This window comes from Athalia rosae, chromosome 1 (genome assembly GCF_917208135.1).
Source record: "Athalia rosae chromosome 1, iyAthRosa1.1, whole genome shotgun sequence".
NCBI classification, from domain to species: Eukaryota; Metazoa; Arthropoda; class Insecta; order Hymenoptera; family Athaliidae; genus Athalia; species Athalia rosae.
This window is the reverse complement of record NC_064026.1, coordinates 14,950,864-14,971,772: the sequence shown is the minus strand read 5'-3', so window position 1 is coordinate 14,971,772 and position 20,909 is coordinate 14,950,864. Positions and strand designations below refer to the sequence as shown.

Below are 20,909 nucleotides of genomic sequence, written 5' to 3'. Positions count from 1 at the left end.
CGTGGCACAGAACCATCCAGACAACCGTCATTCAGAGCAGTCAGTCTTTCGAGCGCAGTCGTCATCGCGAGTAAGCTGTGCGAACGTTAGTGGAGTACCAGGTCCAAATATTGTAGACAGCGTAAATTTATCAATCCAAAACAACCATGAGGGAAATCGTACATCTCCAAGCCGGCCAATGCGGTAATCAAATAGGATCAAAGGTCAGTAAAGTCTGGATGATTGTTTTTTTGTTATTCGTGTTTTGCGATGTACCTAAATTCGATCATTGTTGGATCCCAACTTCAACAATGTGAATTAGAATCAAGAACCCATTGAAATACAGTTAGAATAAAATAACTGTAAACTCTACAAAAGGGGTTCGAATAATTTTTATTTTCAAACTAAGACGTTAGCTTGTCCTTATGGATTTTCAGAGATTCATCCGTAGATCTCCAATACGGATCCTTATCTTTACCCGGTTGCTACCCAACTCAAATTGACATCTTAATTTCATACTCTAAACATCTACCGGTAAAAAAGTGTCAAAGTATTACTAACTTTTCTCCTTCTATTGCTACGAATGCATTTTGTTCAATCATCTTTTCGCGGAAACCGGCTTCGTTGAAAATTTTTCTTCTTAAAATTGGATGTTAGATATTCTAGCTGGTTCCGCGTTATCAAGTTATAATGTGTATCATGTTCCTGAGATATCTTTGTTTCACGTACGATATGTTTCACGAATGTTTCTCGTTACCATATGACATTATCAAAAAATGTGCATCGGAAACATGATACGAAACTGCACTCGGCCATGTGCTACGCAATGGCCGCCTCACACATTCGTTATAAATCTCTTCACGAGGTCATCATAAATATTTGCGATTTCGTTAGTCCCGTTCCTTTTTCCCTATCATCTCCGATTTTCGTGGGGAGCCACTGTCCTAGTTAAAATGATATCGCGAACCTGCATGAATAAAAATAAATGGTGTACCAGAATGTTGCGTAATCTCGGCAACGTGAACCGGTAATCTATCAAATTAAATAATGAACCCAAATATTCGAATGGAAATTTGAACATGGATTTATCCTGACTTTCGACCGCTGCGCAGAATATCGAACAATAGTGAATCAGATACAATGTATTGTATAAGTCAACAGGTGCGAAATACATATAATTGTACCGCATAGAAATACAAGACAATTACGATAAGTGATTATCGAGAAAGTTTCAACGCGAGATGTATTCTTAAAAAATTTTCAATTTGTCGTAGATAATATCGTGACGTTATAATTAGGGTTTTTCGTGAGTAAGAATTATATGGAATTAGATCTTTACCTACCTACCAAACAAACTACGTGGTCAGATACTACGATACGTTATCGGTTCCGAGGGTTTTTCATAACGATTTCACCAATCGGGCGGCTACCAACTATCGTTTTTTAACAATAGAGAAACTATTGAAAATGAGTAATCACGAAGGTGAACCAGCTGGCGGCGGAGAATACTGCATGGCTAGTCTCCTCATTTTGAGCCGGCAAAAATGGAAAAAAAAATTATTAGAAAATTCCTATCACACGTGTTTCTTGCCCCTCCCCCGCGGCGCCATTTCTTTTCTCTCAATTCTCTTCCTGGCTGCTTTCAAAAAGCGGAGAGTGTCGGTATCGGCGCTTAAAATAAACGTAATTCGTCGATCTATTTATAAAGAGAGAGGGAGTGAGAGGGAGAGAGAGAGAGAGAGAACGAAAAGTGTTAAAGGTCTTCGCGTATGAAGTTCCCGTCGCATCGGATCGCATAGGCATACCATCGAGCGACGTTTGCTTCAACGTTTCTTCGTCGTCTGGATTATCACCCATTTTGTCTTCCAACCGATGTCTCCAAATCTATTATTGTACACCGCGTTCTTATCGCTCCTCGGTTATAATATATTTTCATTTCTTCCTTCCTTTTTTCACTTTTTCCACGGTTCGAGAGTTATAATAATTAACTTCCGCTGTATGTATACTAGTACACGTATCATTTATAACATACATAATATACATGTATACGTATGTATGTATAACGGGAGCATTTGCACGGATATATTTTCTCGGTAACTGTTCGCATCGTGATTCTTTATAGCTGAAAAGCTTACATAGAAGAAGCCGGCTGCTGCGGCAGCCAGTTTTAAATGAAATTCTTGGGTAGCATTCAACTTGGAAACTCGTTCGCATGCAATAATATAGGTGCCTATTGTATCTCAGATAATCTATTCGTAGTTCGTTGCAAGAGCACCGCGGGGATTCGAATTTTGAAGGGGGAGATTATTTGATTATCAATTCTTGTTTCCCCCGCTAAATGGCGGCCGATGTCGGCTGCGTCTAAAACAAAATATTGAAAAGTTGAGATTATTTTTATTCGTCGATTGATCTTCTTTCTTCATTTTTCCATCGATTTTTTTTACTCTGAGACGTCGGTGGAACGCGGCCGGAATTTTTCACCGGATCAAAGCGATCTACAGAGGTTGTAATTAATTATAAAACTAAGAACAATTTGCGCTCGACCGGTTCTTGACCCGACCCAACAATGCATCGTAAGAATACTCGAGCCAATAATATACCCGTACGCCAACTCTATAGCTGCGCTTTTGGTATGATCTCGACTATGTCCGCTTTCACTTTCGGCTCGTTAAAATTATTCGAAAATAAAACGAATGGATGATGAATAAGTGAATGATGAAATACAATTTTTTTCATCCACTTATCGTTCTCTGCAACGCAGGCCGGTGTACACGAAATCGATAGTTGTCACCCAACACACATACCTGTCCACGTAATGAAACCTTAGCAGCAAAAATAAAGATTCGGATTCAGTAGAAGGGAGTCCGTTATTAAGTTATAAGAGGATATCAGGAGAAAGGAATCATAAATTGAATCTAACAAATATTTTTTGCACGTAAGATGGAAACTTGAAAAATGATCAACTGATCATTTCGTCGAACTCTATATGTAAAGAAATAATCGGTAGCTGTAAGTTAGTAACGAATGTACAGCGAGCTGAAATGAGTATTTCCAAAAAAGGTCCGACAATTCGTTCATTTCGAAACCAATAAAATGAATGACGATGTAATATCAACGCCGATAAATTGCTCGGAGCGAATATTCGGCACGTTCTAATTTATTCGAATCGCGATGCAACGCTTAAATCCTATAAGGATCGACCTCTTTCAAACCCGAGTACACATCTAGGACTTATTATGGCGATACAGACGTCGATCGTATGGAATCTGAGATCTTGAAATATAAAAAAAAAAAAAAAAACTATATATACGCGTACGTTTTTCTCTATATATGGTAAATTTTATTGCACCGTTACATACCCATACTCGCTGTTGAAATAAAAGAAAAATTATACTCGATGTTAAAACGGTTGTTTACCTAATTTCAAAGCGATTTTACAATCAGCCGCATCCGTACCGAACACTTCGTTATTTCCCACTGCGGATCTCATTTTTGTTTCGTCGTCGGAAACGTTTCATCAGTTAAAAATGCAGACGGCAACGGCGAACTGTACACGATGCCGATCAATATCGAGGATAAAGTTTTTATCCTTTTTTGAAATCATTGGGATTCGAAGAAAAATTATTTTCCTTACACTAGGCCTGTGTGTCGCTCTGCATTGGCGCGCGCACTTGCATTATACGGCAAGAACGACGCTCGCTGCGTGATCGATTTATTTGCAATGCCAAAAATTGCGTTAATTTTTTTTTAATATAAACAAAAGGTTTGGGGAATGAGGCGAGAAACTTTCTGAGGATCGTATTCTATTCTATTATACGCGGACCTTCAGCCATGGAATCGAAAAGCAGGAAAGAACATTTGTCGAACTAAACGGAGTTGCGAAGAATTACAAATTTTTTACGCAGACTCACGCCAAAATTGAATCCCACGGGGGACCTCGAGAGGGACGCCCGTCGTTGACGGATTCGTCGAAACGGACCGGTTGCCCGGCGTCGTGAAGTACGGCAGGTATAAGGAAAAACGCGCGTTCGCTGCAGCGGCGGTGCGGTTCGTGGACCGTATGGGTCAGCAACCCGGTGAACATGGAAACTCGAGAAGCGAAGAACTGCATTCCGTATACTCTTCGATTCTTCCTTTTCTTCTCTTTTTTTTTTATTTTTTTTTTTTTTTATCAACTTCACAATCGCGATCGCAAATATCCTTTGCAGATCTCAACTTATGTGTATCTTGTTAGAAAGAATCGACGACGAGGATGTGCAGACGTTTTCATGCAGACTTTCCTCTGTGCGCTTACATTTATTTCAATTAATTAATTACCAATTCGCGATCAACCGCTTTTAATTGTTTCCCGTTTACACTGATCCGTGGTGTTGGAGAAAATCCATTATCTCGTGGAATTGTAATCCCATGCGGGAATCCATAGACTCTTAGGAAATTCTATGGAATATTTCGTGCGTGTCATGCTTGAACGATAGATTGTAGTAAAAGCAATTATAAATTTCATAGAATAGAACCTTAAGCTTTCTTTTTTACAGTCTACGTTTCGTTGAGATTTTCTAATGTGATAATTAATAGATTATCGAGAATTGTTGAAGATAAAAAAAAAAGAAAACCAAAAAAACCAAAAAACAAAAAAATCGCTATGTTCGGATCTTGAAACGGATAATTATGTAGCTGTATTTTTTTTAATCTTCAGAATAATTGAATTCGTTACGGTTCTATCCCGTCGACCGACAATTATTTAATAACATCAGCTCTGTAACTGCACGAATTTAAAGCCCCCACATCTGTTGTAACGATTACAATTATGAATTACATTCTATAACGCGGTATGACGTACTGCGTCGTGTGTCGCAGGCTTTCGAGACCAGCTGCAGGTTTAGAAAAACGCTCCGCTTGCTCTAGTTCGATCCACATGAATTTACTGTGCGTTGAAACATTGCATCAAAGTACGCATCTTATTTTTCTTCTAATTTCATTTATTTCTTTATGATTCATCGACGTGACGTCGATAGTGTTCAATCTCGATCACGAGTGTCTAGGCGCGTTTTTAAAAAATTTGTTAGATGACTCTTATCAAGAAAGCTAACAGTAAATACACACATGTATATGTATGTATATATACATATATTTATACAACGCATTCTGATAAGTTATCACAATCCATGCAGTGGATATAAATTACACGGCTTGTAAAAGTCTGATAGATATAGTTTTTTCATTTATTCTAATTAGAAACGCGTATGTATACAAAGTTGTCAAAGAAGTAAGAAAATCGATACAAGCGTTTTTTTTGTCTCTTTCATCGTCAATTTTCTCGTTACTCACTCGTTACTCGTTACTTTTTTCGTTTTCGAATCGTAGAAACTAAAACTGCTCTAATCAGATATTTCTATTCTGAGTCACTTCTCTTTTTTATTATACATTTCTCTGCATACTCATCTCTCATGTGTACGTATATCTTTCGGAGATTAGATTACAAATTGAGTTTTTCTTATTTTTTTGTTCACAGTTAGCTCGTGTAGTTTACTGTATACATAGAAGTACATCGATATGGAATATTGACTCAATAATTGTATCGGTTGCGAGGTTCGGAGTCACCTTGGAAAATAAAGTCATCAAGCTCGAGCGATACTAAGAATAATAATAATAATAATAATACCAACAACAACAACAATAATAATTCTGTAATATTATACCCTCTATTCCATCCACAAGTGCTTCTCATACTGCACTTGTAGGTGGCTTATATTCGTCTGTGATACAACGGTCTATAAAAATTCTCGTCGAAACCAAACCAAAATTGACAATTTTATACTTAATACACTTTTATTACATAATTTTCTACAGCAAAAACTTATCGTCAGTTGTGACAATAGTAGGTGATAAGTGTGTTTGAAAAATGTAATGAAATTACAAATGTTATTTCGACAATCGAGAACGCATTTTTTCACGACGTTGCTTGATTTTTTTTCTTACCCAAAATGTATTTTATTGATTTTATTATTTTTGTTAAACTATATACCTCTGACTTTTCTGAATGCAGGCTAACTTTATAGTTTTATGAGAGAAAAAAGTTAAAGTTACTCTTGTTTGTTCTCAGGAGCTACAAAGCCATGTAAAATTCCCTCCCCGAGTTTCCCACAATATCCGGAGATTGTCTTTTCTAAGAGTCGTGTTATCTGTACTTTGGTATCCGGTGTGTATTGTACGTACGTCGTGTACCATAGAACTATACATATAATTTAACTATGGTACAGCTTCTGAAGCTTAGAAACTTAATTATTTATACTGTTACCATGCGTTTAAAATAGTTATTATACCGTGTAAACATGCGGATAACCGTAACACCGTTATAACGTATTAACTAGATCTCAACGCTCAAATAATTCCGATTTATGCATGTGTACATTGGTATACAAGTGTATACATACTATACTTCTCTATAAGATGAAAGGAAGGTAGAAAAAAAATATTTCAGACGATATCTCACGAATCAGAAGATATAACCATCGTCTTGCACGCGATCAAATTAGTCGAAAAAAAAAAGAAGGATTGGACTAGGTTTGAAGTCATTCTACTTCGAGGTTTAATCAGCATGACATCTTGTGATTCACAACACAAAATGTATGCCGTAATGAAATTTCTGCAAATTTCAATAACCAGATGGCTCAAAGTTCAAATGGAAAAAACGTTCTGTCGTAAAACGAAATGGACACACGTGATTTTATCCACCTGCTTGCTGCATCCTTAATCTTTGAATAATAAACGTTGAATGGAATTCGAGGGGCGCGTAAAATTGAAATTAATTATTCAGAGTAAGAATGGTGTGGTAATATCGTTGGTTCGATTGGAATAGAACAAATTGAATTTCTCTGTTTTTTCCTTTTGGTTGTTGATCGTAAAGCTGTGTCGTCAGAGGTGATAAGATGCTGTGTCACACCAGAGGTACATTTCCTGATAGCATACTAATCCTAATAATGATGATAATTGAGACGCAGTTTTGTTTGTAGAAATGATGACAATTGAAGTTTGAATAAATCAAACTTTTTTATTGCTGCATAAAATATTGATGTATAAATTAACTACTGCCCACATACTACTCGTATATTTACAGCTATAATTTGATGTTACAGTTCTGGGAGATTATCTCAGATGAACACGGTATTGACCCGAGTGGAAATTATATTGGAACCAACGAACTCCAACTAGAGCGTATAAATGTCTACTACAATGAAGCAAGCAGTGAGTACATCGAGTGAAATTCTCAAACTTGTTTAATTCGAATAGTCAGAAATAGAATATATGTATACAGTGACATGCTGGTCGCTGATCGAATTTGAAGCTAATTTGTTTAGAAAAGTCTCTAAAATTAATTTTCAATGAAATATAAAGTGATACAACGATAAAAATTGTCTTGTCTCAGGTAGTAAATTTGTACCAAGAGCGGTACTGGTTGACTTGGAACCAGGAACGATGGATTCCATCAGGAGCGGACCTATTGGTCAAATTTTCAGACCTGACAACTTTGTTTTTGGACAAAGCGGAGCTGGTAAGTTGGAACTAATTTATTGAAGCACTGCTTTTGAGACCAGAAGTACTTCAGGTATTTTCATGTTCATGATTCTGTCTTGTTAATTAGGAAACAACTGGGCCAAGGGTCATTACACAGAAGGTGCAGAATTAGTGGACGCCGTTTTAGATGTAGTTAGGAAAGAGTCGGAGGGTTGCGACTGTCTCCAGGGATTCCAGCTCACCCATTCTTTGGGAGGTGGAACTGGATCTGGTATGGGAACTCTACTTATTTCCAAAATCAGAGAAGAGTACCCAGACCGAATCATGAACTCGTTCAGTGTCGTACCATCTCCAAAGGTAAGTGAACTGTGATCAATTTTCATTCATCTCACCAGATGGTTGTGAACTGTAACTTAATTCATTATCTGATTATCTTATTTTTAAATGTATTCTAGGTTTCGGACACAGTAGTAGAACCCTATAATGCTACGCTATCGGTTCACCAATTGGTAGAAAACACAGATGAAACCTTCTGCATTGACAACGAAGCATTGTATGATATTTGTTTCCGTACTCTTAAACTCACATCCCCTACCTATGGAGATCTGAACCACCTTGTCTCTGTAAGTATTTTTCTACCATATTGAATCGAAGCGAAAACTAACTTCAATCGCTCAGCACTTTAACAATGTTAATTTCTTGTTTAGGTCACCATGTCTGGTGTCACGACCTGTTTGAGGTTCCCAGGTCAGCTCAACGCCGATTTACGCAAACTTGCTGTCAACATGGTACCTTTCCCTCGTCTTCACTTCTTCATGCCTGGATTTGCACCACTCACTGCTCGTGGTAGCCAACAATATCGTGCTCTGTCGGTCCCAGAACTCACACAACAGGTAAAATAGCTAATTGTATTGTAACGAATTTTAGGTTTAAGTCGTATAATTTTCATCAAAGTTTTAAGTGATGTAAAAACTTTTATCGCATTTAATGGATTTATCGAATATCCTTACAGATGTTTGACGCTAAAAATATGATGGCCGCATGCGATCCCCGTCATGGACGCTATCTAACCGTGGCTGCAATCTTCAGAGGTCAAATGTCTATGAAAGAAGTGGACGAGCAGATGCTCAACATCCAGAACAAGAATTCGAGCTACTTTGTAGAATGGATTCCAAATAACGTTAAGGTAGCTGTATGCGACATTGCTCCGAAGGGGCTCAAAATGGCTTCCACGTTCATCGGCAACTCCACAGCCATCCAAGAAATTTTCAAACGTATCAGTGAACAGTTCACTGCTATGTTCAGACGTAAGGCCTTCCTTCATTGGTATACCGGTGAAGGTATGGATGAGATGGAATTCACAGAGGCTGAAAGTAACATGAACGATCTTGTCTCGGAGTACCAACAATACCAGGTAAATAAATTGGTAGAGACTTTGTAATAACTATGGGAATGATGAAGAAAAATAAGTTCAAAATCTGAGTTTTTGAAATGCAGTTCATACGGTCATGTTGTTTTGGTTACAGGAAGCGACTGCGGATGACGAAGAGGCATTCGAAGATGAAGAAATTCTTGACGAGGAAGCTGCCTAATAGGAGTTTCCAAAAGCCTAATTACACTATCCCACATTATTCTTTCTTACCTAGGATTATCTCGTTTTGTTACAAATTCAAGGATCAAATTTTATCAACAACTACAACAAGTTATTGTATATAATTTATTATAAGACTAACATCACTGAATAAAACTCCAGTATTGATTTATATTTCAGAAAAAAATATTAGTAACAGCTCGGAATATTATTTTTTTTTCTACTTTAGTTCCCAAACAATCTGACAATGAGGTCAATCAATGCATACGAATATGCACACTAAAAGTGGCGGATTTAATACCCTGTGGCATGTTATTTGACGGTCAAACGAGTAGAAAGATTTTTACACATAAGGCTGAGACCACACGAGCGTTTTTTTTAACGTCCGATACGACGGACGTTCATTTTGACGGACGTACTGAAATGAAAATACGAACGTAAAAATGACGTCCGTTATCGAACCTACTAATTTTGATCTCCATTCTTACCACAGATTCATTTGCGACGAAAACACTGTTCGGTTCAGATCGGTCCTTTCGCGGTTTATTCAAAATGAATGATCAAGAATTAATTAACGTTTGCTTATTTAGTCAATTCATATGTAAAAAAAAAAAAATAAACCTGAAGAAAACTAAGGGTTCATCCAATAAATAGTGCGCGTCTTCAATACGGGCACTATCATACACTTTATAAAGGGATTCGTAGAGAGGAATCCAAGTTTTTTTTGGACCTCATTGAACAGAATTTTGGGATCAATATTCATTTTGGTTTCGCAGAAACGTCTTTTCCCACTGTTGGCTAGGAGAAAACTGAGCTCGCTGAACGTTTTTCGAGCGCTCGTGGAGATGCTCGTATAAAACAATGTATACTCCTACGACGCGTTGACACGTTTGACCGTCCGTCGTAGCGAAAATATGATACAGAGATTTGATCGGACGTTACAACGCACGTTCTTCGTAACGCAGAACGTCCATGTACGTTTCGTCATAGAATCCACGAAGATGTTACAACGTCCGTTACGACGGACGTAGAAGCGGACGTTGATAAAACGCTCGTGCGGCCCCAGCCTAAGTTGTTCATAAAAAAGTTTTATTTTTGTGAATATCAAAACACGTTATGGAACCTCAGCTACAGCATTCCCGTTAACATTTCATATATTTCTTCTGGTAACAATAAAAACTATCTAATTCACTTGTGGATATTAGAAAAATATGAATATACATATGTGACTGTTAAAAGTCAACTTGACTTTAGTTATGTGATACCACTATGAAATATGTAATATGACTACCTAAATTCCTAATCCGATTCCAGCATTATACATACATATAACTATCACATATGGAAACAGCCGATAACTCGAATTTCTGAGGTACTGGGAGTTTTTTGTTTTTGCAGAATAATCTGGACAGACTTCATCACCCAATATATAAATTGAAATTGTTCAATGGTATAAATATTTGGGGTGTGATGTAATTCGCAGGCATTCAGAATGTTTGATGTGAACTTTTTTTTTAGTGATCTCAATTATACTTCACATTTGTCAAAAATTACATCGCGAATTTGTTTTTTCAACTCTTCAAGTGGTCTCGGAAAAATTTGGAATATTTAAACTTCTTTCTAAGATTTGAATTATCTACTTTTTTTACATTTTCATCGATCAAAGTCTTGAAAGAATTTATTTGTCTGTTTTCATTTGAATTATAGAATTGTTTCAGTGGCGTTAAAACTGGTAGACTTCGCGGCTCACGGTGATCCTCAAACCTTCTTTTTGAGCAGTTATTTTTGTTGAATAATTGTGGCTTATTATTCATTAAATTTTGAATTTTATCAAGATCTATTTTAACTTTAATGCTAAGACGCGGCTCAACTGAGCATGGTTTAGGATCGTTCATATTTTTATCTTCTTGAGATTTTTTCATGGCAATATTTGTTAAACTGTCGACAGAGTTGTTTTTACTCTGGTTGTTAGAGCAATTGCGAGTCCCATTTGAAGAAGAAACGTATACACCATGGCACTCTTTATTGGTTTGCACTGTTTGCACTGTTTGCACTGTTTGCACTGTTCCTACAATTTCATTAAGTTCTTCAACCACAGTTGGAACAGCACTGATTTTATGTACATCATTCATGAGATCATTAGAATTCTTATCCGTATGTCCGAATGTGAAAACTGACTTTCGTCTGTAGAAATCTTTTTTACTCGGATTTCTGGGAGAACTCTGGATCTCGCCATAACTCGAAAACAAACACTGTTTTTGGATGCCACAATTTGACTTCAGCCCAATACACGAATCGGCTTTATTTTTGACGTTTGCGATATTATCCTGCACATTTCGACTGTCGAGCAAATGTTCAAATGCTGTAAGATCGGTCAAAGGTTTCCTCACAAAATCCTTGCTAAGATCGATGGTCTTAGTACTACGTGAATTATTTACAGAATCGCATTCTTTGACAGCAGTAAACTTAGCAGGGGATTCTTCAATGACGTCAGTGGTGCTTGTATTGACATTCAATGTGAGGGTATCGGAGACAGCAATCTGTAAATTAAAAAATTTGATTTTGCATGTAATTCATTGACACTATTTGACGGATAAGAAACGATTTCTGAAACAAATATTACCTGAACAATTCCTGATTCCAGAATACGAAATTTTAGATCTCTTAAAGAAACAGACCTAGGAATCAGTCGAGGTCTATTACAATCTCTTCTCGTGGTTGAGGTGCTGAAGTGATGTTGCGCGTCGGAAGAATCGGCCGTAACACAACTGAGTAAAAAAAAAAATAATTGTTGAACAATAAGGCATCAATATTATCCTTGAAATTAATTTTCGTCGTACTCAAACAATAGCAGCATACAATCTATGACAGCAGTACAGTTGCTACGAACTGTGCGATCATTTAGAACTCACCAATTTGAAAGTTCCCATGTTTGATAACGCATTAAAATAGAATTAAAGGAACAGCTACGAATAATGTAAAACTTTATGCGGAATATTATAATCAAAATGTTTGTTGGAAAATTGAAAATATTGTTGTGTGAATCAATACTCACACGCTGGGATCATGACAGACTTCATGTTTCGTTTGTGATTTTGCACAGGGTTCACGTTGGCCAGTGATTGATTCTGCTGTCGCATCGTTCGGAATTGATCTCGCTCCATGAAAACCAGATTTGGCCTCAGCACCACGATCGGAGCCTGCACCACCCCCGTCACACTGTTAGAATCGCAAGAATTACACTGAAGAGGGGGATACGGGGATAGTTTGTATCCAAGCACTCCCCGCATCTAATAGCTCAGCAAGTGAATTCTTGATGTGTTTACTTTTAATTTACCTCAAAAATGCTAGTTAGACATGCTAACAAATTTTTACAGGTTCGACTATATTATTTTATATTCTAATGAAAAAATGGCAAGATTGTTGCTCGATAAGCTGTTCAAATTTACGGTATAAATGGGACATCATTGAATTCAGATAAAATTGTCAATTGAATTTGCGGTAAAACATACCCGGCGGCAACATATATATAATAACATGCAACTTGTAAGACCCAATCTTTAATCGAAATTACAGGCAAATTCAAGTCCAGGAAACATGCTTGCTTTTTTTTTTCTTCCAGAAGGTATAACTCTACCGGACATGCTTGCTCACATAGGTATCTACACAATTACTATGTACATTCAATATAACAGCAATAGGCCCATTTTTCATGATTGCAGATATTTGCAAGTCTACTACGTAAATTAAATTCTATGTGAACTATTTCATTGCGCTAATTTTCTAATTTTTCAGGTACTACAGATTCTTCAAACGTTTTACATCCGAAATTACTGATTTAACTATTACTTACACCACTAGTGATCGAAAGTCCATCAGCTACTTGCGCTATAGAACTGCTCGTGTTCAACACGTTGTTCGAGATAGGACAACAAAATCTGCTACTAGATGTAAACATACTCGTTGGCGTAGTCTGCTTACTTTTATTTCTCACCGACATTTCTCCATTGATAATTTCAGATGATCGAGAACTTGGGTGAGACGATGAATCCCCAGTTTTACTGTGATTAGAGGTGTGCTGCTCAGACGTTTGTTGTGCACGCACCAATTTATCCGAAGTTTCTAATATTTGTGGAAGATTGAATAAAGCATTGTCATCGATCCGCAGGGTTCTCTGAACATTTGGTTTGGGTAATATTTTTCTGAGCTTAGATGTCTTGCCTCCTTGTGCATGGGACGGAGGTGTCGTGGAAACTGATTCAGATCCATTTGCATGACATTCTGGCCAAATTGGAGAATATCCGTTCAGCGAAACACTTCTGCGATTCGTGTTATCCACAGTTTTAACTGACTTTGTTGGGCCGGTAAAGCTAGAAAATCCGAAAAGTCTGTTCTTCTCTTTATTCTTATCTGTGTTATGAGGTGTGCTAGAAACACCACTCTTGCTAGTTTTGATATCGGCTGGGCTCCAGTGCTGTTTTCTTTGTGATTGGTTTGAATCACACATTTTGGTATGACTAGTAGAAGGTATTAAGGAAGTTCTATTCTTCGGAATGGATCCACCCACGTCATTCAACATGTGTATTCCGTCGTCTGTATTTTGAAGTGCAGATGGGGATTTCGGAGACTGAGAAATACGGGCCTTTTTATTATGCAGTCCAACTTCGTCGTTCAACGGACCAGTGACAGGATCCGAATGATCAAAAAACTTGTCTTTTCGTTTCAAACCCAATTCCCCTATTGTCGCATTTGGTTGAAAACCATTTGTGGATGTATTTGATGCCTCAATGATTTGATTGGCTGTTTCCACCAACTCAATTGGCTGATCATCGTTATGTGATGATTTATTTTTGAGGTCAATTCTTAATAGATGAGGCTTGGAAGAAATCGACTCCTTTTTTTTTATAATCAGCGGCAATGCCGGTATAACATGCGGACAAAGTGAGGTAACGTTAGTGATTTTAATGTTCATTTCCGAGGGTTGCGATACGATCAACTCTGAATCATCTAGATTTTCGATCAATTTTACTGCAATTGTATCAGCATTACGAGTAACAGATAATTTAGTTCTGTGTATACTTGTTTCATCAGAGTTGGGTGTTGGACGGGAAGTAGAATTCTTGAAGGGATTAACTGAACTGTCAGATTTTTCCGTTGAAATCAAACCATGATGTGAGGGAATTCTTCGCGGCGGGCTAGACTTGATAACATTCAAATCTCCCTCAACTTTATCAAATTCAGCTGGTAGTTTTGGCAAGTTGTGAATTTCAATTTTCATTCCATTCTTTGTAGTTAATACGTTTTGTAGTTGTGGAACATTGATTATCTGGAGGGAAACAAAAAACAATGAAAACATTTATAGAATATTAATTCACTAAGATAAAATCTATTTACTACTTTTTCATAAATCTGATGGCAATACATACTTCTACTTCATCATCGCTATCAAGCGAAATGATTTCAGATGGAAGTTGCTCGGAGCTTTTCATCGTCTGCGTATTTTCTGGTGAGGGTTCATTTGCTTGTAAATATTCACTGTTTTGTTCTATAGAACTAGGTTGTTTGTCTGTTATATCAATTTCTCCAGAGATATTATTTGTCAATGATCTCTCGTCGTCTGTTTCATTCGAAAGAGCATCGGCGATGTGTTCTGGATGATTCAATGGAGATTGAACCCTATCCTCAATTAATGGTGTGTCAGAGATGTTTGATGCAGCAGATTCAGTACTGTAACGGAAGTAACTGATAATTTCTCAGGTTTCTTGCTAACATACCCATTGAACACAAACCTTGTTACGTTTTGTACTGCTTGCTTCAATTTAAATGATCGAGGACCAGGTCGAATAACACCAGATAGAATTACAGGTGGCGGGGAATACCTATCCTCGATTGCGGGTTTTGGTGAAGAATCTCCTACTACTGATATATCACTATCACCGTCACTATCTTCCGGCATTGTACTAAGTTTTGTCCTAAAAATGATCGAAAAGCGTAATTCTGGCTTGGGCCTTCAATACAACCAGTTTTTTTCATTCAATGAACGAATGAGAATACGGAAGATCTTTACGTTTTTCTATTTGTAGTTAAATTAACAACGATCATGATTGTAACATCGATGCAAAGATATGTCACTTACTCTTCTGTTGCTTCATTTTTAGCAGACGAATCATCAGAGGCCTTATCTGCAAAGTCAAGATTGGTATCGAAACAATAATTCGCAATTTGGGTATCCTGGTGAAACACAGTGGTTTATTGCCATGACCTTTATACATACCCAACATATTGGCACACTGAGCACAGTCCCATGTAGAATTAGACCATTTTAAATTGCCACATGCCTTGTGAATACCCTGAGAGCCACACAACTGGCATAAAACTAGTTCCCATTTCCTGTTAGGAGTATATTACATCGGTGAGTTTGAAATATTCACAAAATCATCATCGTTTTACTCACGCGTTAACACTTGTGTGGTCTCTTCCTTTTGGGCAAAGACATTCAACGGCATCACAAGAATTGTGCCTATGCAGTAATTCTTGGAAAGCATCTGGCACAAGCTCCCACGATGCATCCCTAGGCAAAAGTGAGAATATCAAGATAGAGATATTTATGATTGGTGTAATCTGTGCAAAATGAAATGTAAATGTTACTATACTCACTGGTGTGGAATAAAGATTCCATGGTCCAGCATCGCTTGTTGGAATTCTTGTTTATTATTACAAAGCGGACATTTAAAAAAGTATCCAGCACTCAATGCTAGGCGCTAAAAGTAATATGCATTGATTTGACACTTTCTACTGTTGCTCAATAGGCTCATCTTCAGTATTTATACATATGACATCTAAACTTACTTGAACGCAGTCTCTGTGAAACCACGCATTTTTTCGACAACACGGAGCCCATAAAGTTCGTATCGTGTTATTGGGGCTGACGTCATCATAACAAATACAACAAATTACTGTCCCTGCTGCTGCAGCTTCCTGCTTTATGTGTTCATCTATTTTCTGCTGTATTCTATGTGTTACGCAGTATGATCTGAAAGGATTTATCAAATGTAACCATGGAACAACAATCGAAAAAGCTATAGCAATAACCTACCTAAATTCACCAAAGAATTGATGTAGTGAACCTGCCTGCAGTCCACAGGGAAGATGAAACACTCGTTTACATCTAGCGTGACAACATCCTAAAGTTGCTCCACTTCGTTTACAATAGCAACAAGACTGTGATAAGAGAATATTCATGAATTTCTTTATACTTCATTACAGAAGTTAATAGAATAGAATTTCAAGTATGACTGAGACTGTAATTGAAGTTCTTCAATTTTGCTAGTCAAATATAATTTTAAGCACAAAAGAAGTATTTAATAGCCAATTGGAATTTGTAGTGATAATATTCCTCAGATATAGAAAAGATTCCGTCTGAGTTCTGAGTAGACAGCGAATGTAACTTACGAGTTTCTTTCCTCTGCGCAGTTCTTTTTGTATGTCTGCGGGCATAAATCCCAAAATACCTTGGTCGTCCTCGCCATTCTGTTCCATATTGGATGATAATAACTAAAAAACCAATTATGATAAACTAGCTATAATTTGTGTAAGTATTCAATTTTCTCCCTCAGCGTTATTAGTGTAAGTAACAAAAAGCTCAAAGAGCCGTAACAATTGAACTTAACAGAGTCCAAATTTATAATAGTCCTTTTATCCAAGATATGAATTGTTACCAAGCAATAGTAGTGTGTAATGATGCCATCCTGATTCCAAAGCTTCCCATATTTTATTTCGTTTTCTTCATCACATCCACAAAAGTGACAAATAAGTTTGTCTGGATTTTGAGATAGGCGTTTTGATCTTCGCCGTGACATTTTGCTAGATATACCAAAAATTGACCAGTAAAAACTATGTTTTGAATGATTATTTAAATTCTTACATAAAATAACTCCAAAGCAGAGACAGGCTGAAAAGAATTGCTACTCACCATAGGTTTACATCATACATTCAACCATTTCATATGGGAGAATTACCTTGGTACCGAATCAACGAGGCATTTCAAAATCTGGAATACGCGGACTATGTGCTCAGTAATTTGACATACCTCAAAATATGTGTTTAAGAAAACAGGAGGTTCACTATGTGGTAATAAAAATTCTTTTACCAAAATTACTGGTAAGATCTAACATAACTGACCTTTGTTTCATGGTCTAAGAAAAGTTCGAAGTGTCACCATCCACTAACGGTTCAGTTTTACAATAAATGCATAAATACTGGTCAACTTTCGATGATTCATTACTGAATCCATCAGATTCTATGACACCTAGACTAATTTGATATAACAGTGAATAACTGTTTCGTAGAACCACACGATCAAAACATTCTCACAGTATTCGAGCACGGATTGATTTTCAGGGGTTACACCGGTTCAGTTTGTTCCGATATCTCGAAAATCCTAACCTTTTAATGTTCAGACCGAAAGAAATTTTAACTAGTCTCTTTCAACAATTAAGACATAATATTGTTTGATTCTATTGTACTCATTTGAAAAGCGTTTTCAATCTCGTTAGCCTAATTGATATTTGAACTTCCGACGTGTACGGGTGATCTGTGACAAAATTCACCGAAAGGGCGGGAATTCACAATTATACCGTAGAACAACTGAAATCAAATCAAACTGACGATTCAAACGCATGACTGAAGTTATCTGTATCGTTAAAAATTAACTGCTTATTGTATTTATGTGCGGTACGTTCAAGTGCCTACTATTTTGTAATTTATGTATAATTTCTTTGTATACAATACTGTTTGGAGTTACGTCTCCTCTTTTCTAGTTCTTCATACGTATGACCTGCGCTTATCATATTTGCCTCTGAGCTGCGCCTAAAGACCCTTCACTGACAAGGGTCTCCTGACCACTGAAATGTATGTATCCTGAGCCTGTAGTCGTGTGTCTCCATCTTTGGTCTAGCGATTACCAAATCTGTCAGTTGATCGCAATTAGGTCGATGACAGGTGTCAGATTTGCGGAATGATCGTGTGACATTCCTGAAATCGGAAGGGTTAGTTTTTTAATCCCAGTTTTTTTATCGAGCAACAAGGCCATAAACTTCAAGAGTTGTCGGATCGATTTAAAACATAACGTGAGTATACCCTTTTTCAGCTTGGACCATTGCTGTCATAACCTCTGATGCCTTTGCATTGTTGCTTGTTCATTGCTGGACATTCGCTGACATTATTTATTTTATAGTCTCTCATGCGCTTTAAATTATTTTTTTTTGCACGTATCTCACATTTGACCATTTGCATTTCTACGCTGATGAGAGGGGCTGTTGCTCAATGTTCTGTTGTTACATCTATTTTCGCTTCATCTCAATTAATGCATTTCTTATTGCAGAGGATGTCGAGTATAGAGTTACTGGAAGAAAGAGTCGCGGCATTGGAGAGTCAAGTATTCAATGCAGAAAATCAGCCTAAAATTGACGATCCACCTCCTGAAAGTTCTGTTGTTGATAATGTGCTACATGCATACACCTTCATTTCATCAGCATTTTCTGGTCGAGAAAAAGCAAATGCTGTTTTGAAACGAATTCAAGAACTAAATTCATACTTGGATCCCAATTTTGAAAACACGGATCTGCAAATAGAAGCTAAGGTAGAACTTATTATGACCTTGGAGCCAGAACTTAGAGAGAACTTGCAAATGTTAACAAAACTTGAAGAGCTCTTGCCAATATTAGAGTCAGATAGGTATCGTAATGTACCAGAGGCTACTACGAAGCTGAATAACCTGACACTAGCGTACGCTAAACTGCATGAAGAATCAGAAGAGCTGACTTCAGAAATTCGTGAAGTTTTTGCTAAATATAATTCTATCATCAATAGTATCTCCAAATCCCTAATCATACTAGATGCTACTGTAACGGCTGTAGAGAATGCAGCAATGCCCGTCAAACAGATTGATTAAAACTTTTTATAAGTTCATTTGTACAGCAAACGTATTTAAATGTCCTTAATTTTGAGGATATATCATTTATTTTTGCGGAGGTATCTAGCAATTTTACCTTCACGTGGAGAGAAGCTATTTCATATTGGATATAATGAAGCATTGTCAATTTTCATTGTATCCTGCATTGTTTGATGTCAAATCATGATTTGGAATTAACAACAATAACAAGCCGTAAAATATTGCATTATTATTAAATTTACTGATTTTTCTTTCTTAAGATATAAAAATACTTAGGCACTCATCATTGACTATATGCATACATAAACGTGTATTGACGTTATAATTCCATAACAATGTATTAAAATAGTTATATATTATATACATTTATCCTATCTATACCTAACGCATGTATAATGTAACTTCTAACTATACCACTGACATTTGTTTCGGAAATCCTATAAAAAAATCTATACAAATCGTTTCCTGCATACGATTCATATGATGAAATGAGGCTAAGGGCCCCTTAATCACACAAACACCACACATGTTCATCCATCACATCAAATTTTCTATAAATAAAATGTAGTTCTAGACCTACTCGGGAAATTTTGTTAAATCATGAATGATTCGTAAACTTGACACGATAATAGAAAAAAACTTCTTATTGTTAGTTACGTTCTTTGCACGGTATTTGAGCAAATGTCACGTAGCGGTCAGTCGCACAGGTTTGACTGCGTTGCCAGAATAGTTTTTCTTGTATGTTTGTAGATGATGAATCAGTAAGGGACCCTGTCACCTGGATGTATCTTTATAGATATCGAGAAAAAGATTTTCATACCATATCAAACAGTTTCTTTATACAATATATACATTTTCGTTCCTTAGTCTAAGTAGCTTGCACGGTTCCATTCATGTTCAATCAATGAACCGAAAAAAATATTTTTCTCTTACATCAGCATTTTCTCAAACGTGTTAACACATCTACACGCAGTGACCATCAACTGCGTACTGAGTTCTATGTATTCGAAAAATAATATCTTGTATGGGAGGTAGTCATAACTCAAGGTCGAGCCTGCAAGGCTGGTACCGAATGATGAAGCCAGGATAGCACAGGTGCCAAACTGGAATAAATAGCTGGATGGCCTCGAGAACAGCGGCTGTGATGGCTCAAGAGTCCCTGAAGTTCCCACCGGCCAGTTTCGCTAGCACACATGAGCGGTGCTCCTTCATCATCCTGAAGAATTGAAATTATAAGTTTATAGTTCATTAACTTGATGCAGTGATGATTACAAATACTTACGTAACAAGGTCCCTTATCTGTGTCTGTGAATCCAGCACAAATGTTGTCCTTTGTTATGAAGCCCGCATAGTGACTCGTAGCATTACAATCATCAGAGTCATGGGTAGGAACAGGCAAGAATTTCAAATACTGTTGCAGATTGATTTCTCCGTTTGTCGGAAAACCCCAGCCTGCTGTTACGCACAATTGTCTTGGCTACGGGAAGAATGGAAAGAATTAAAAATACATGATTTGAAATGTATAACTGCTGTAACTGAAATATTTACCAGGAATTCTGAAGCTTATTCTATTCTATTATTGGAATACGTGTATGTTGTATAATAAGTGTGTACCTGAATTGGATGTCGAGGAAGACAGACCGCGCTAACGTTGCGAGAGAAGACCAAAGGAACTTCAAGTTCGACCAAGGCCATATCATTATTGTATAAGAACTGGTTGTATTTAACTTGTGGGTATGGCATGATCTTTCGTATATAATGAGGTGTTACCATATCTCCACCAGTAAACAGCTGCCACTCGGTACTCTGCCGGTATCTACATCAAAGAGAAATATTTATTAATCATGTAAACATTTGTGCATTCAAACCCGG

The 20,909-nt window shown here is 37.1% G+C and overlaps 4 protein-coding genes across 10 annotated transcripts in view; 2 read left to right on the top strand and 2 right to left on the bottom strand.

The window, feature by feature from the left end:
- Positions 1 to 12: 12 nt before the first annotated feature.
- Positions 13 to 9,257, top strand: LOC105690538 (tubulin beta chain-like). 2 transcript variants are annotated; one of them, XM_048648809.1, is made up of 9 exons: positions 4,796 to 4,928; positions 6,887 to 6,927; positions 7,116 to 7,224; positions 7,406 to 7,531; positions 7,622 to 7,851; positions 7,950 to 8,117; positions 8,202 to 8,387; positions 8,507 to 8,908; positions 9,021 to 9,257. In XM_048648809.1, the coding sequence occupies exons 1-9, from the start codon at positions 4,811 to 4,813 to the stop codon at positions 9,084 to 9,086; spliced, it is 1,446 nt and encodes a 481-aa protein (XP_048504766.1). In that variant the 5' UTR covers positions 4,796 to 4,810; the 3' UTR covers positions 9,087 to 9,257. The 2 variants fall into 2 exon arrangements, with proteins under 2 accessions (XP_012263782.1, XP_048504766.1); XM_012408359.3 differs by lacking the exons at positions 4,796 to 4,928; positions 6,887 to 6,927 and adding an exon at positions 13 to 203.
- A 900-nt stretch (positions 9,258 to 10,157) lies between these two features.
- LOC105690534 lies at positions 10,158 to 17,971 on the bottom strand. 4 transcript variants are annotated; one of them, XM_048648795.1, is made up of 16 exons: positions 17,267 to 17,971; positions 17,058 to 17,135; positions 16,804 to 16,948; positions 16,538 to 16,639; positions 16,182 to 16,306; positions 15,935 to 16,118; positions 15,743 to 15,846; positions 15,540 to 15,656; positions 15,360 to 15,475; positions 15,222 to 15,267; positions 14,875 to 15,057; positions 14,512 to 14,812; positions 12,939 to 14,411; positions 12,141 to 12,304; positions 11,709 to 11,853; positions 10,158 to 11,625 (listed from the first exon to the last, which is right to left on the bottom strand). In XM_048648795.1, the coding sequence occupies exons 2-16, from the start codon at positions 17,075 to 17,077 to the stop codon at positions 10,657 to 10,659; spliced, it is 4,194 nt and encodes a 1,397-aa protein (XP_048504752.1). In that variant the 5' UTR covers positions 17,078 to 17,135; positions 17,267 to 17,971; the 3' UTR covers positions 10,158 to 10,656. The 4 variants fall into 4 exon arrangements, with proteins under 4 accessions (XP_048504752.1, XP_048504754.1, XP_048504753.1 ...); XM_048648797.1 differs by having other exon boundaries at positions 12,141 to 12,285; positions 13,067 to 14,411; XM_048648796.1 differs by having other exon boundaries at positions 17,871 to 17,933.
- A 15-nt stretch (positions 17,972 to 17,986) lies between these two features.
- Positions 17,987 to 19,411, top strand: LOC105690539 (dynactin subunit 3-like). The gene is made up of 2 exons (XM_020855069.2): positions 17,987 to 18,213; positions 18,468 to 19,411. The coding sequence occupies exon 2, from the start codon at positions 18,471 to 18,473 to the stop codon at positions 19,035 to 19,037; it is 567 nt and encodes a 188-aa protein (XP_020710728.1). The 5' UTR covers positions 17,987 to 18,213; positions 18,468 to 18,470; the 3' UTR covers positions 19,038 to 19,411.
- Positions 19,257 to 20,909, bottom strand: part of LOC105690533 — a 32,353-nt gene continuing 30,700 nt past the window's right edge. For all 3 annotated transcript variants that reach the window (XM_025746965.2, XM_048648785.1, XM_012408351.3), the window contains 3 exons: positions 20,652 to 20,853; positions 20,320 to 20,514; positions 19,257 to 20,253 (listed from right to left, as the gene is read on the bottom strand). In XM_025746965.2, coding sequence (XP_025602750.2) covers positions 20,080 to 20,253; positions 20,320 to 20,514; positions 20,652 to 20,853 — 571 coding nt within the window. In that variant the 3' untranslated portion in view covers positions 19,257 to 20,079. The remainder of the gene's footprint in view (positions 20,254 to 20,319; positions 20,515 to 20,651; positions 20,854 to 20,909) is intronic.